The sequence below is a fragment of the Oryza glaberrima genome, chromosome 6 (assembly GCF_000147395.1).
Source record: "Oryza glaberrima chromosome 6, OglaRS2, whole genome shotgun sequence".
Taxonomy (NCBI): Eukaryota; Viridiplantae; Streptophyta; class Magnoliopsida; order Poales; family Poaceae; genus Oryza; species Oryza glaberrima.
Genome location: NC_068331.1, coordinates 24,937,277 through 24,953,025, shown reverse-complemented (window position 1 = coordinate 24,953,025; position 15,749 = coordinate 24,937,277). Strand labels below are relative to the sequence as shown.

At 41.2% G+C, this 15,749-nt stretch overlaps 2 protein-coding genes across 2 annotated transcripts; one reads left to right on the top strand and one right to left on the bottom strand.

The window, feature by feature from the left end:
• The first annotated feature begins 286 nt into the window (after positions 1–286).
• Positions 287–2,223, top strand: LOC127776272 (uncharacterized). Its single transcript, XM_052302634.1, has one exon. It carries the CDS (start codon positions 472–474, stop codon positions 1,201–1,203), a length of 732 nt encoding a protein of 243 aa, XP_052158594.1. The 5' UTR covers positions 287–471; the 3' UTR covers positions 1,204–2,223.
• Positions 2,224–2,257: 34 nt separating this feature from the next.
• On the bottom strand, positions 2,258–14,560 carry LOC127776271 (isoleucine--tRNA ligase, cytoplasmic). Its single transcript, XM_052302633.1, has 27 exons — positions 13,873–14,560; positions 13,414–13,479; positions 13,190–13,333; positions 12,246–12,442; positions 11,417–11,579; positions 10,987–11,100; positions 10,459–10,556; positions 9,818–9,896; positions 9,346–9,504; positions 9,079–9,168; positions 7,936–8,069; positions 7,187–7,346; positions 6,950–7,033; positions 6,647–6,859; positions 6,413–6,538; positions 5,633–5,770; positions 5,444–5,547; positions 4,963–5,026; positions 4,541–4,629; positions 4,324–4,465; positions 3,858–3,921; positions 3,705–3,772; positions 3,336–3,458; positions 3,188–3,253; positions 2,895–3,000; positions 2,690–2,781; positions 2,258–2,614 (listed from the first exon to the last, which is right to left on the bottom strand). The coding sequence occupies exons 1-27, from the start codon at positions 14,404–14,406 to the stop codon at positions 2,513–2,515; spliced, it is 3,519 nt and encodes a 1,172-aa protein (XP_052158593.1). The 5' UTR covers positions 14,407–14,560; the 3' UTR covers positions 2,258–2,512.
• Between the last annotated feature and the right edge of the window lie 1,189 nt (positions 14,561–15,749).

The window sequence follows — 15,749 nt, the reverse complement described above, 5'->3', positions numbered from 1 at the left end:
TTAAGTTCATATTCTAGATTCAACGACTTTTTGTCAAAATCTGCATGAAAAGTTAGATTGTTTGGTGAAGTTTCTGATTATGGAAGAAGCCGCAGGCCTGCACCTAACAGAGGCTCCCCGAAACCGGTCCGAAGACCCAAACGGTTGTGTTGGATCTTGTAGTCTTGCCAAGAAACCGGCCAAGCCCCATGAAACTCCAAATAGTATAAAAAAAAGTCAAGATTTGCCTTCAAGATATAAATACGAGCCCAATTTATTTAGTAGCTGCCATTGCAACGATGTGCAGTAATAAACTAGTAATAGTAGTATAGCTGTGAGCCGAGCCGTGCAGCTGCAGCTGCATGCTTCTTCCTCCTCCGCTATATATGCAGCTGAGCTGCACACACGATGAGCAGTAGTAGTAGTATAATTTGGTAGTAGTGAGCAAGTGAAACTGCAAGTGAGCTAAGGTGCAAGAAGAGAGAGGTGGAGATGGATTGGTACGCGTGGCTGGCGAAGACCGGGTTGGCGCCGGCGCTGGCGTACGAGTACGGCCGCCTCTTCAACCAGAACGAGCTGGAGCGCGGCGACGCCGCGCACTTCGACCACGACCTCCTCAAGAGCATGGGCATCGCCGTCGCCAAGCACCGCCTCGAGATCCTCAAGCTCGCCAAGAAGGACTCCTCCTCCGCCGCCGACGCAGGCGGTGGCGACTCCTCGTCGTCGTCGTACGCGCAGCTGATCGCGCGCAAGGCCGGGAGGTGCATCGCGCGGTGCGCGCGGCGGCTGGCGCGACCGCGGGGTGTCGGTGGAGGGAGGGGGTCGTCGGTGACCGTGGTGCCGAGGATATGCAGCGGCGACGACGCCGTCCGCGTGGGGGCAGTGCAGGCGGCGGCGGCGGCGGCGGCGACGAGGAGGAGGAGGAGCGTCAAGAAGATGGTGCTCATGATCACCGACGGCGGCGCCACCGCCGCGAGGGGCGGCGTCGGCTTCGCCGCCGGCCGGTTCTCGGGGTCGCAGAAGGCGAGCCTGATGTTCCACGACTGCTACGAGGAGGAGGACGACGACTACGACCACGAGGAGGAAGCGCGGTGCGGCGACGGAGCCGAGGGCGGCGACGAGGATGCCGAGGAGGAACGGTGCTCCGACGGCGGCGGCGGCGGCGGCGGCACCGACGTCGAGATCAAGTGGGACTCCATGTTCCAGGACCTGAAGCCGACGTGATTGAGTTGAGGCAATTTGATTAATTCGCGAGTTTGTGTGTAGCTTTTTGTGAGAGAATTTTTACATCTCTCTTTGTGGTGCGAGAGCTTAATTAGGATGGTAATGTGTACGTGTCTATTTGCTATGAGTTTAGACGATAATAATATCGAGCGCAAATGTTTTGAGTGAGATTAATTGAAGGTCAAAGGAATTTAGTATACGCGATTGATCGAATACCCACTGCATAACTATGAATTATTTTTTCAATTTTTTTTTAGCACAAGGCAGGATCTCTGTCGATCAAGCAAAGTTAACTGATGAATTCTCTCTCGTTCCCGGCAATTGGCTGCAAGCCTGCAATGTGCTACATGCATGATTTATTACGTTACATATTCATGGCTGTTAACGTTTGTTCATCGCAAGATTATGCGAAAAGTAACCGCTGAATTACAAGGACTTGTCTAACAAACATTCGCATGATTTGTGTTCCTCGTGAGCTTAAATAGAACTTCAGGATGACCGACAAAGGCATAAGCTTGTCCCCTCTTAACCAGTTAACATTGCACAGCAGACATCGTTAGTACTCCTATATAATGATGTCCGTCGATGTAAAGGCGCTATTATTTTAGACTAAAAAGGGAAAATGCCATGGCATGGACTTGGATGACACTGATCTGTTGGAAGAAAATAGTATAGCTCGAAATATAGCAGCAGTTGGGGGTACAATCGTTGGGTGACCACTGACCATTGCCTACTTGGTCAGGCTCTCTAGCCAGCGCATGTTCAAATGGCAGGCCAGTATCACTGGCAAAGCTACTGAAAATGACGGTTATGAATTATGATGCTGTCCAACAGAACGGCCAGTCACGTCAATGTTTGACAGAGAGAAGGGCCCCACGAGGGTACGAGGATATATCCAGCTTGGTAACAACAGACAGGCATAGACGGCACAGGATTCCCTTCAAAGAATGACATAAAACGGAGGTGAAATAGTTTGGACAAGTTCGGTGAATTTCTCCAAAATATTCCCACTTCACACACGTCAACTCATATTGGTGTAGTAAAGACAATTAACTGAATGCTTTAACCGCTATTGGCACAATTAAATAATCGGTGTGTAGCCACATGAACACGGGTGTATCAGTATTCAGTACAGCATACACGAGTTTTCGATTAGACCATTCAATATGATAGTATCCCTTTCATTCTTTCATGGCAGATGAAACCACATACATTGCTTTGTGGGCACAAATAGAATAGGGCCCGGGGTAAAATGATTGCAGTAAAAAAAAAGATAAATCACTCAAAATTGGGATGCTTGAAAGAAAAATCAAGAACGAGTAGCCAGGTAGAAATCTCCTGTACTAAGAAAAACATGTTTTCCCAGCTGGAGATCAATTGGTGGGAAGCCTTCAATGAAATCCACCGTAATCTGTAAGAACAAAGGCAATTTAAGGCATGAAGAACAAGTATTCTGAAAAAAGTTCAGTAGAAGTTGTAGATTTACCTTGCCATTCCCAGCCTGGAATTCATTCTTCAATCTGGAAATAGACCTTGACAGTAAATATACTTTTAATGCATCAAAATGCTCACGGTTGCCTGTTCCATCAAAGTAGACACTTATGTTACCATGCAGAATATAACAAAGAGAATGCCAAGACATTAACAACGAAAATAGACAAGTACACCCTATCAGATAAGGTTGTATTTACCAGCGGCATGGACAAGGAGATCATTTGTGACCACTGGAGAAACCCTTGCAATGTAAATGACAAACGACATGTCTTGTACATTGTGAGACTCCTCACAGATCATTACCTGCCAAACCAGACAAATGACAATGAGATTAAATGTTTTATATCCATTTCAACTCGTGTCAACACCAATTGGTGGTGATGATAGTGCATATAACTTGGTGTTCATGTAGGAAAAATCAAATCCTCCAATTGATAGAGATAAAAGTCAGTTAACAGTAAACTGAAACAGGGAGAATATCCAAACTCACTGCATCTGGTGGCGCCGCCATCTTTGGAATTAGTGGATTGCCAAGAGCATCCCTTATATACTGATCCTGTACAGAATTACAGTAGCTTTCATTAAGGATGTTCTGATTTATGAAACAAGAACCAATTACTTATGCCAATTTAGCTGACCTGTGACTGCACAATCTCTACTAGAGTATTCTTGCCATCGTCCATAGGTTTGTAATATACATCAACTAAGTCTGTCGGCTCAAGTTGCGCTGTCTTTCGTAACTTCTGGATTCTGTTCACAACCTGGACAGAAATGCTCAAGAATTATTAGCCCAGATCATGAACATCAAACTTATGACTGACAACAGAGAAAACGTATGCAATCAAACAGCCGCTGGAAGTTCATAGCAACATGAAGTCAGACATGACGTAGGTTAGGTAAAGATTACCAAATTCAGGCATCAACCAGTGCAAAAATACTACTAACACATAATTCTCAGTACTCCAGGGTGTCATACCCAGGAGTACACAAATCATATAGTTAATTACCTCTCGAGCAACTCCAGCTTCAAACAATGATTGATCAGCTCGAAGATCCAAAACGACTAACACATCACCTACATGAAAAAAAAAAGTAATGATAATATGACAAAATAGACAGATAGCATACAAACTACTCATATGGAAACATATTTGACATACCATCTCCCGCAGCATCAATTTCATTCTCTGCCACATTTGCAGGACGTTTAAATTGCCGGATCACCTAGAGGGTAAAATGTTTCAGAGAATTAAAGATGCAGCAGGTTGGAAAAATAAGTCCACTAAATGCAAACCTGTGCAAACTAAAGTGTAGCATCATGTCATTCATCATGATGATCAGAAATAATGCCCCCAAAATAAAACAAATGTCAAATCTAATTTTTAGAATAGGTGTGCTTGCAAACCATTTGCTAGACAGATATGATCTGGAAATGCCAAAGCAGAACTTGGAAATGATGTGTTTGTATTTTACAATATATGTAAAAAGCAAATCAATATAATCTTACTAACATATCATTCTGAGAACATATACTAGCACAATTACCAAATATTAATCTTCAAAACTGACATGCAAGCAATCATTTAAACCTTTAAATTAACATCCATCAGAAGCATGGAATGTTACCTTAATATCGTCTAACTTCAAGCAATGACCAAAGAATGAAATTTCTCCACTTTGTTCAAAGGCTAAGATCTGTTCCTGTGTCATTTTCTTCACTTCATTTGACACTTTGCCCATGTCCTTTCCCAGTCTTTTTCCTAGCACACTATGAAAATAACACAAGTGCTGAGCAGTAGATAAAAAAAAATGCAAAGTTTCTCACGCTATTAGGTACACATACCTAAAATTGGGTTCTGCCCGGAGAGAAGCATACAACATGGGATCATTACATGGAGTGACCGTCTTAACATTCATTTCTTCCATGACATACTGTATATTGGAAAGTAAAGTATGTCAAGACTCAACACTGAAGAAACATGTCCATTTATAAAATAAACACTAAGTGGCAAATATTGAAGATGAATTGATCAATCTCGTATTCTCATTGCTCAATAATCAAGATTATCAACTCCTAGAAATATGGACAAGCAGATTCCTTGGCAAATATTGATCTCAGGAAGGGACATGCCAACAGTGAGAAAGCAATGAATATGGAACATAAAAGTGTACAGGAGACTTTGGTTACAACTAATTGCAAATGCAGTCATATAATTCCATAACAGATGACTTATAGGCACTGCTGACAAGTACTTATAAACAAACCTCTTTTAGCTTTCCCGTTATGTCTTCAAGAAATTCATTGTCAGGATGAACAATCACCATCTCCCTGAAACTCAGATTGGTTAAGCCATATGGCAAAATTGAAGATAATATACAGAACAAGCTTTTATATCATGAAGCAAAAGGAATACCAGAAACAACACATATAAAAATATAAAGACCATCTGGTTTTCAACTTCAACCATCTTAAAAACATAATTATTGAAAATAGCATACGTACTTTTACGCCCATATACACAAAAAGATGAAGAAAGAATGTAAAACCGAACTAAACACCTAAAACACTTCGATGTTATGACAACCAAAAAGATTCCTAAAATTTCATGGCCATCGATTATCATTTCATTACAACAAAATGTGTATCACATGTCAATATATTATACAACGTGAAATTTTCAATTTCCTAAACGAAATATCTCTAGATTAAATCATTAGGAAACAAATCATGAGACTATGAACATACTTCAGTGGTGTTTTCAAGGCTTTGTTATGCCGTTCACGAATATTGCGGGCAAGATCAATGATGGTCATCATTCTGTTTACACTTTGCTCAACACGCTCATCTCTCTGATCATGAAGCAAAAAAAATCAACATGAAGTCACAAGTAATACGGGTGGAATAAAGCATAGTACAGGCTTAGATAAGAATTACCTCCCCAGTTGTGGAAGGGAAACTGCAGAAATGAATACTATCCTCTGGTTTAGTTGACACCTTTCGTAGGTTTTGATAGAGAGTTTCAGTAAAGAAGGGTGTAAATGGAGCCATCGCCACACAAGTTGTTACAAGTGCCTGCATTCATGATTAACAAAATGTCTTTGTGAAATACTACAAAGTACCAGCAAAACATACAGTCTAATTAGGATTTTTTTAATGCATAGAGTACCCCCAAAATATTACGTAATAGATGCTAAGGAGCAAGAAAAGATCATTTCGGGAGGAGTTGGGAACTTCTCCGCCCCGCGTGGATACCAAGGCGACTCATTAGCGCATGATTAATTAGGTATTAGCTAAAAAACTTGAAAAATAGACTTATATGATTTTTTTAAAAGCAACTTCCCTATAAAAAATATTTGAAAAAAACGCACCGTTTAACAGTTCGGGAATTGTGCACGTGAAAAAAAAGGGAGTAGAAGTTGGGAAAGGGTAGCGTCCAACTCAACCTGAAGCTATTTCACTTATCAAAATTAAGAAAAAAAAAGAGAAGTTTAATAGCAACAAGATTATCTGCCAACTGGATAAGCATTATACGTCCCGAAATAAAGGGGAGGTACATAAAAGATGATGAAGACTCCTTTTGGAGTTCTCAGCGGCAGGAAGACATGAAAATGTGAACATGAGATATTGAGATACATACAGCATTGATATTTTTATTCTCATCAATCCATAAAACAAACTTAAGTAGAAACAGTGCACTGCACAATATATACTTACGTGGTAGAGCGTCGAAAGAGATACTCTGCAGTCTTCTTCCCCAGTACGTCCTTTTAACCGTTTACGGTTGAAACGCACATATATATTAGTAAGATTGTCGATGTATTTAACCAAATATGGCACAACCTGCAGAGGTAAATAAGATAAAACTTTACATCAAGTAACCATAACATGAAAATAAAAATTGATACGTCTAGCAAACAAATATTCTAAGAGATCTGTTAAACATTCAACCGTGTAAAGCCGATAAGCGTCCATCTCCTGGTGAACAAAACTGACTAGACTTTCAGTTGCAGAGTTTATCCAGTGATCTAGAACATTTGATGACTTCAGAAGTGAGGCTTGATCTATTGGAGAAAATGCTGAGAACCCCTCAATTTCAAGTCTCTTGGCATTTTGTACAAGAAATCTATACGCATTATACCACGGCAGGAAGACATCTTTCACCTGTTCAATTTTAAACCACACAAATTTGAAGCAATGTTATTTTCCTCGGAAAGACAGATAGTATCCAATATACTGAGAAAGGACACTTACAACACCAAAAACACCACTCCTTTTGAACCGTAGAGACTCCGCTCGTACAACTGGAGAATTTATCAAATACAGTCTCAAAGCATCCTGGAAATAAAAGAAAACAATAAATTAAATTGCAAATTCTAACTCAGACATACCATGCAATTGCAAGCCTCAAGTCATTGCATGTGTCTTCAGACAGAAAATGATACAGAATATACAATAAAGCATTCATATCTTTAAAAATATGCCACATACCGCTCCGTATTCATCGATGACTTCTACAGGTGAAGGGTAATTCTTTTTACTCTTGCTCATTTTCTTACCATCCTCAGCTAATACAAGACCATTGCATATCAGATTTTTAAATGCAGGTTTCCCAAATAAAGCTGTTGATAACACCATCAAAGTATAGAACCTGCAGGATGACATCAAACCATAAATATGATAGATATAATTAATGAATATGCATATAACAAAGCATCATACACATTTTAGAACACAATACACAAGGATTCCACTAATATCATTAGCAGGAACTGAATTTAGTTTTTGCCCACCAAAATCTCATAAAGTAAACGTGATAAAAGCACAAGCATTACAGAATTCTTTTAATCAACACCAGATCATTGCTACCAGTTCACCCAGATAAAACATAAAATAGCATAGGATACTGTTTTTTCTCCCAAAAAGTGTAAAATATTATTGAAGAAAGAAAAAACTGCTATCAAAACTACTACAGACAATCCATGGTCAACCATAATAATTCATGAATAACATCACATGCCTTCTGAACAAGCAAAAATGAATTCAAGGTAAGTGTAACTAATTGTTCCACTTTCATCATTCATGATCTGTATAGGTATGTTACAAGAATACATGGTACATAATCATGAAATATCATCCAAGGTCATAAATGAACTGCAAAAGAAGAAAACGCACCCTAAAATTATTAGTAACAGACACAAGTATAAAACAGCTGTGAAATTTCATGAAGTGAAACAAACCATCCGCGTGTTTGATCCAATCCCTCTGCCACAAAGTTGCCAGGAAAGTTCTTCTCAAACAATTCACGGTTCTCAAATGGATAATGAATGTAGGCATATGGCATGGAACCACTCTCAAACCAGCAGTCAAAAACCTGAAGACATCACAGCAGTGTTAAGTAAGAAACATTTAAAAGAACTGATATACACAAGCATTCATATCTATAGCAGTTCAGACTTCAGAGGCAAAAACGTTCACATACATCACATGTATAACAATGCAACTAAACAAGCAGAAATAGCGAGTGACCTTATGGCATTCAGCAGTTAGCTACTCCCTTTGTTTCCATTTACTTGGTCATTATAGCATTCTTTTTTTTTTGTCAAAATACTTGTCGTTCTCACATTCCAAAGCATTTTTAGATACATCTTTCCCTTCCTACCTTTCATCAATGCAGTCATACTAGTACTAGCACTCCTCACAAGGAATTTTAATGCTTGCTTTGGGAAAGATGATTAGGATGTAAGAATTAACGATGGTAGCAATGTAATATGCTACACCTTCTAGTTTAGTGTGAGATTTGCTAGAGCGACAAGTAAATTGAAATGGAGGGACTATTTGTACATAAACTCAAAGACTTCTAAATGAACTTGAGTCCTACAGAGTAGAAACAACCTAAGCAAAAACAAGGTACTATTTAATGCTACATCAATTTATTAGCCAATAATAAGACAAATTGGTGCAATCAGACACAAGGATTTCTCACCAAAACAGTTTCACTGATCCTAAAAAGAAAAGGTAATTCAAGGAATTAACTGGTACAAACATAACTAAAGAATATTGGTGACAAAAACTGTGATATATTTCAAATTTCACTCATATTAGAGATCACTAACAGTGACGCAGGAGTAGCACTCACATGCCATCAGGTCTATTATCTCAAATGGGCAACAATTAGACAAATGTGTGCACTGCCACAAGCCCTAAAAAATATTTCAAGGACTTCGACCAATATGGTTTAATCCTATTTCATAAGAAAAATCAAGAATAGTAGTAAAACATAACTGCCAAATTGCATCCATATTTAGAGGTCACTAGAAACGATATTTACTGCAATAGTAGGAATCCTAGTTGTAGGTATAAAATACAAAGCAATGACTTACATCCTCAACTCGTTTGAGCACCCCATACTCCGGACCTCTGCTAGAGGGAATCGTGATACCATCAACATGGTGTCGGTGAAGATCATTAACCTGGTCATATAATTTCAGAAAATAATTTGTTCAGGACATGCAGAAATAGCAATTGATTATTGAAGGGACCAAAAGCAATGTTGACCAAGCAAAAGAGAACCATATGAGAATATAATTACTGTTTTGTAAAAAAAAAATATTTGCAAGAGTGGATCATAGCATAGTAGAGATATCAACCTTGACACCAGATAACCGTTCAAGTTTCTCAATGGAATCCATAACAACAATTTCTTCACCATCTTGGCTGATCCACAGCGGTAGTGGAGTCCCCCAGAATCTACTTCTGCTAACAGCCCAATCCCGAGCACCTTCTAGCCAATTATGGAACCGCTTTTCCTGCATACATTTGTTGTTAACAAATATATCAAGTTAAATATACCAGCTGATAACGTAAACTCAACGCTCGCAACAGCTGCTAACGTAAACTCTGCAAGTTTCATATTACCAGTTCAATTATAGACATTCGATGCAAATATTGCAAACAAGAAATGGTAAGACATGAAGCAGAACTATCATAGAAAATAAGCTATCAATGTCATTGATGGCAAATCTAGGTGATATGCAACAAAAACCAGTGCAAACCTTATCCAATTTTGTAATAGAGCATTGGCTAATTACTTTGTGTGACAAACAAGAAAAGATAGAGTACCTTAACATAATCTGGAACCCAATAGGTCTGCTTGTTACATTCCAGCAACTGGTCCCTAATCTTTTCAACCTTCACAAACCTACAGAAAAGCTCTTTCAGGCATACATTTCTCAAATAAAAACAGGTAATGGAACAGGAAAACAACAATGACCATAAAAGACAGATGAACAAAACCAACAAATAGGAACCACAAAGATTCAAAAGAAAGCCACATTCGTTCATCTAGATGGAATTAAAACATGATGAAGTTAAATTGAAGTAACTTCTACTATCTCCGTCCCAAAATATGAGTTTTGGGGTTGTACACGGGTATTAAGAAAGCAGGTGAAATTAAATGGAGAGAAGGTTGTGATTGGTTGAAAAAAAGGAAGTAGGTGGAGAAATTAAAAGGTGGAAGGTTGTGATTGATTTAAAAAGATAATGTAGGTGCAAAAGTTGTTATATTTTGGGACAAATTTTGAATGTTAGAAGTTGTTATATGTTGGGGCGGAGGGTACATCATGTACATGTGTTACAAGTATAAGATGGACTGCATTACCATTTGTGCTAAACAACCAGATGGATAGAGAATTATATATAACTCAAAGGGTAAAGAAGGCACCGACTAACAAATTTGCATGGTAGCAGCAGTAGATGCTTACCAGCTTGGGACAGCCCGGTAAATAAGAGGAGTGCCCGAGCGCCAGCAAAATGGATAAGAGTGTTCAATGCTCCCTTTACTGACAAGTCTTCCTTTATCCTGTTCACAAAGTTAATAATCTTCAGAATGACATCCTCAGGGATATAAAACTATCCAACGTATGCAATAAATATGCTGCTATAATATCAACCAAAACTGCTTATGAGTTATGATTTACGAAGGTGCAATCCACAGAGTGCAGACATACATTGAGAAACTTTATGCTATACATCTGATTTCCTTTTGTGTGCACCCACTTCAAGGTCATCCAGACAATTAACATGATAATGCATAAAATGCACATACAGGTCCTGACATTATTCCGGTACATACTAGCATGAGAATCTATATAATGCAATGTCCTACGGCACTAATTTATTAATCAAATCCAAAATCTATAGATAATAGTCCACATAAACAAGTAGGCAACTAAAATGTAAATGTGTTACATACAGTAAATGGTCCAAGGAATACTGAAACAACAGCTTACCTTAACAGAGTTGATGATATCCCTGTCAGCCTCTTTGACATATCGCCCACTGAACTCAGATATCTTTTCAATGAAGCAGCCATCATCATCAACGGCGACAACAAGCCCACTGGCCTGGATATGAAACAGACATCAGGAAAAAAACTGGAGTAAATAAAAACAAATCTGCATGACTAACCCACCATAAACTCCCTCCTCTAAACTCACACTCCCTTTCCCAATTGTTGCCAAAAAAGCCCTTAGATAATTTAATAAAGCTTGACACAGAAAATATATAAAAGTACATATTCTAGACTACAACACAAAGTAATGGAAATATGGAGAATATGCATATTTAGTAGATTGATAGGTCAACTGTCTCAACCTCCAAGGTCTTGGCAGCATGATAGTTAGTTTAAATACCCAAACAGTAAAGGAGAATTTTTCCAACCTCAATGATACCAGCAGCAAGACAAACACGGTGGTCATCTTCACCAAAAGCAGGAGCACAATGGACAACACCAGTTCCACTATCATCAGTTACGTAGTTATCCGCAATCACCCTAAAGGCAGTCTCTTGGAGCTCCAAGAAAAAATCGAACAGAGGTTTGTATCTGCAAGTAGGAAAAGTAACAGTTAAAAACAGGAAGCGCCCCAGATATATACTCCAAATTTGGCTATGGCAGTATGGCATGTTCCGTATTGTTCTATTAACATCTAGAAAACAAGTATCAGGAGTAATCAACTAAGCTTTTTTTTAAAACTGAAAAACAGCAGGGGAGGGCCCGTGGTTAAGATTTTATTAATATAACAACAGACAAAAGCCAAAAAAAAAAAGAAGGAAAATTGCAGATTTTGGATCCAATCCTCTAGTGTATACCAACTAAGCATTACTGATATTACCGCACAAAACAAAGTTCACCAATTATAAAACTAAACTACAAGTGGTACACATTGTTTGAGTAGCAACCAAAATGATCTCTCCAAAAGCATAGAGATATATAAACGTTGCATGAAAAATTCAAATAACAAGTGATGTGGATTATTCAGCCCTGCCCAGAAAAAAGCAAGTCCAACAAAACCAAACATGGTTAACAACTTAAGGAAAAGCGTCATCTCACACACATAACTCCGATATCTACTTTCAGAAACTGTTCACTAGTTCAGAGAAATGCTTCCTAGCACAGATAGTGTTAACATGCATTTAACTTTCATAATGTCATGGGAAACTAATAATAAACTATGAAAGTATTATATGATTAGGAAGACAGAGCACTCACTTTAGGCCTACTAAGGATGATCCTGGAAACTTTGCCAATAATTCATATGCTTCAGTATCCAATCCACCCTGAACAACTTCAGCAGTGCCTCCCTTAGAAGGTGCTTGCTTCTTTCCAGATGATTTAGCCTTGGCTGGCAATTGCCCAAGCCTAGATTCAGCAACAACATACACTGCTCCAGTTGACTTGTCCTTAACCTGTTCGCAACACAGTACACATCCTCAACAGAAGAAAACATCAACTTACAAGCAGAGAAGGGTGACAGTTGTATAGTTTTTTTCTGACTAAATGAATGGGGTGGTCTAGACATGGAGCAGAATAGGAAACAATAGTCGATAATGTCTTTCTTCTACAATCAATTTGATCGATTTATCACAAAAAAAGAAATAAGTAATGCAAGAATGCATCATAAAGTTAAACAAAAAGGGTCTAAAATGTTTTTTCGCAAACAGTAAGAACAGGGCAGTTGCAGCTGCTAGATTGACTGGTACATGGTTCTCTATACTGATAAATATGGATTAACCGGATGCAGCAATTAAATTATTCGCGGGAACTAGGAAACTACTATAAGATCCCAGGAGATATCCACTAAAATAAGGACAAGCATCATGTATGTGCAGCAAAATGATTATAGGATAAACAAGACAAAGCCACTTAATGCAATATAACACAGAAACCAATGATCTATTGTGTATAGCATTATGTATGCATTAGTTTACATAACATCCAGAGTTCAAAACTTCTGCACGTTTTGGATTTACTAGCGAGAAGATTCCTCAGAGTATTTCACTGGTTTTTTTGCTTAATATATCATCAGTGAAAGTTCTGTTCCTTGTAAAATCAAGTTTTGTATGTATGATGTTAACAGTGGGTAAACTTGACAGCTATAGTCTAAAGTTAAAGAATGGAAAAATAGCCCAAGGAAAAAAAGGAGAAGTACTAACCTTGACATACACAAGATTGGCATTGACACACAAGGCTAAGTTGCTTGGAAGTGTCCAGGGAGTTGTAGTCCATGCAACAAGTGCTGCATTGTCCGCATCACCGATAATAGGGAAAGACACCATGATTGCTGGATCTGGGACAGTCTATGGCATCATAAAAAGAAGTTACTACAAATTGCATAGCAAATTTATGAGCTACGACATGAACAAAGTCAATAACCAACCCTATAGTCAAGTGCGGCCTCAAAGTTTGATAGTGCAGTCTTGCATCCTGTACTGTAAGGCATCACCTGGGACAAGAACAAGAGCCCAGGACACATTAACTTTCAAGAAATTCCTCATAAAAATAAATCCATTAACAGAAACAACAGATAAAAACCAATCAATTATTTCATGTAATCACAATAGCATTATCTATAAAATGAAAAGCCACTTCCATGTAACCTAAACTCTGCTATTCATTCTTCTCATTGAGACATACCAGAACAATTCCATTCTCCACACATATAAATTCCAAATTCTAATAAAAAATACAGTTAACCATTGCATACTTCTGAATACCATAAAATTTCAGGTTCCCTACCGCCTCAGCTTGTCCACTTTGTAGCAACTAAATCATAATAAATATGCAAAGCAAACCCCGAGACTCAAAACCTAATCAGGCGTGAGATCAGAAATTTAACCTTGAAACCCTTGTAGACGAGGTCTTTCTCCCAGAGCTGCGAGAAAACCCACCAAACGGACTCCATGAAATTTATGTCCATGGTTTTGTAGTCGTCCTTGAAGTCGATCCACCTCCCCGTGCGCGTGACGACGGCCTCCCATTCGGCGACATACTTGGTGACGATGCCGCGGCAGGTCTCGTTGTACTTGCCGATACCGAGGTCGAACACCTGCTGCCGGTTGGTGATGCCGAGCTGCTTGTCGATCTCGAACTCGACGGGGAGGCCATGGCAGTCCCACCCGAAGCGGCGGGAGACGTGGCGGCCGCGCATCGACTGGTGGCGGGTGACCACGTCCTTGATTGTGCCCGCGAGGATGTGGCCATAGTGCGGGAGGCCGGTGGCGAAAGGGGGCCCGTCGTAGAAGATGAACTCCTCGCCGCCCTTCGTGCGGCGGAGCTGCTCGTGGAAGGCGTCGAGCTCCGACCACAGCTTGAGCACGCGCTCCTCCTCCGCGGGGAAGGAGAAGTCCTTCCCCTCACAGACGTCCTCCATGGCCTCCGCTCCTGAGGCCGCGACCCCGGCGGCGAATGGGGCTAGGGTTTCGGGTGAGGCGGCGACCGCGGCGGCCGCGGCGAATGGGGCTAGGGTTTCGGGTGAGGCGGCGGCGGCGGCGGGGGGGTAAGGGGAGGAGGGGCTTGGAACAAGAGAGGGGGAAGGGTTTAGAGCTGGAAGTTCACGTGCTGCGTGCGTGCTTCTCCTTCTCTTCGCTGGAAGGGAAATTTTCATTTCGACACCTCTATTTGTCGCATTTGTACAAATTGCTCTATTTTTATCGTGTTCAGTTTTTGCTAACTCAAACATGCCGTGGCATCGACGAGAAAATGGATATTTGGCCACGTTTAAAAAGCGGCTTCGTTGGAATGCCATCCTAAAAACGCGTTTCACTAAAATGCCAATATGAAACGCACAATCATAGCCACTTTGTCATTTTCTCTATTTTCGTCATTTTCAATTCCATTTTCGCTGGAATTCAGCTTGATGAGACCAAATTGCCCCTGCTCGTCGGCTGAAAGGGGATCAAGATCGAGCGCGGCGAGGTGGTCTTCGTTGCTGACAAGGACGTCGACGATGGTGTGGGACGGGGCGAGGCCAAGCTTGGCGGCGAGTGCGTGCAGCTGGCGGCCCTCGAGGAGAGCCGAGAGGAAGGCCGCTGCAGGAGCGCCCGGTGTGCGAGGTCCGCGCGGCGGGATTGCACGAGTGAGCGTTGGAGGCGGACGAACGAGGAGTGCGAGGCGGCGTCCCGATGGTGGGTCCACGTGGCCGGAGCAGAGGAGGCGGCGAGCGAGAGCATGGCGGCAGCGGCGGCGGCGACGACGCGCAGCATAGGCATGGCAAGGTCCACCGCCACTTGCAACTCACCGGAGCTCGACAAGATTGGGGCCGCGGGCGGTGGCAGCGGGCAACGTAACGGTGGCGCCGCATGGTGGAGGCGGTCGGCGGGGACGGCTTGGAGGGAGCGGAGGAGGTGGAGGTGGTGGGAGATTGGGGCGGTGGTGACGACTTCGTCGGTGGAGCCAGTGAGGAGGGCCGCCGCTGAGAGCCACCACGGCCTTGGGCAGCCGCATCCACAGCCGGACGGCGGCGCCCTCTGCCGACCACTTCTTCGACGATGGGCACGGGCAACGGCGCAACCTCCGGTGCCCACTGCCGCCACCTTCCCCGACAATGACGAGCTTCGACTGAGCTGATAAGGGGCAATTTTATCTCATCACCTAGTAGAAGAGAAAAAATCTTTTCGAAAATGAATAAAATGGCAAAAATGCCAAAGTGGCGGTAGACGCACGCTTCATATTGGCATTTTATCGAATCGCGTTTTCGGGATGGCATTCTAGCGA

Coding starts and splice junctions, on each gene's coding strand:
- LOC127776271 (XM_052302633.1), bottom strand. CDS start 14,406: ATGGAGGACGTCTGTGAGGGGAAGGACTTCTCCTTCCCCGCGGAGGAG. Junction 5,027..5,443: donor GCCTTGAAAACACCACTGAA/GTATGTTCATAG, acceptor TCTGAGTTTCAG/GGAGATGGTGATTGTTCATC. Junction 2,782..2,894: donor TCTCCTTGTCCATGCCGCTG/GTAAATACAACC, acceptor TTGATGGAACAG/GCAACCGTGAGCATTTTGAT.
- LOC127776272 (XM_052302634.1), top strand. CDS start 472: ATGGATTGGTACGCGTGGCTGGCGAAGACCGGGTTGGCGCCGGCGCTG.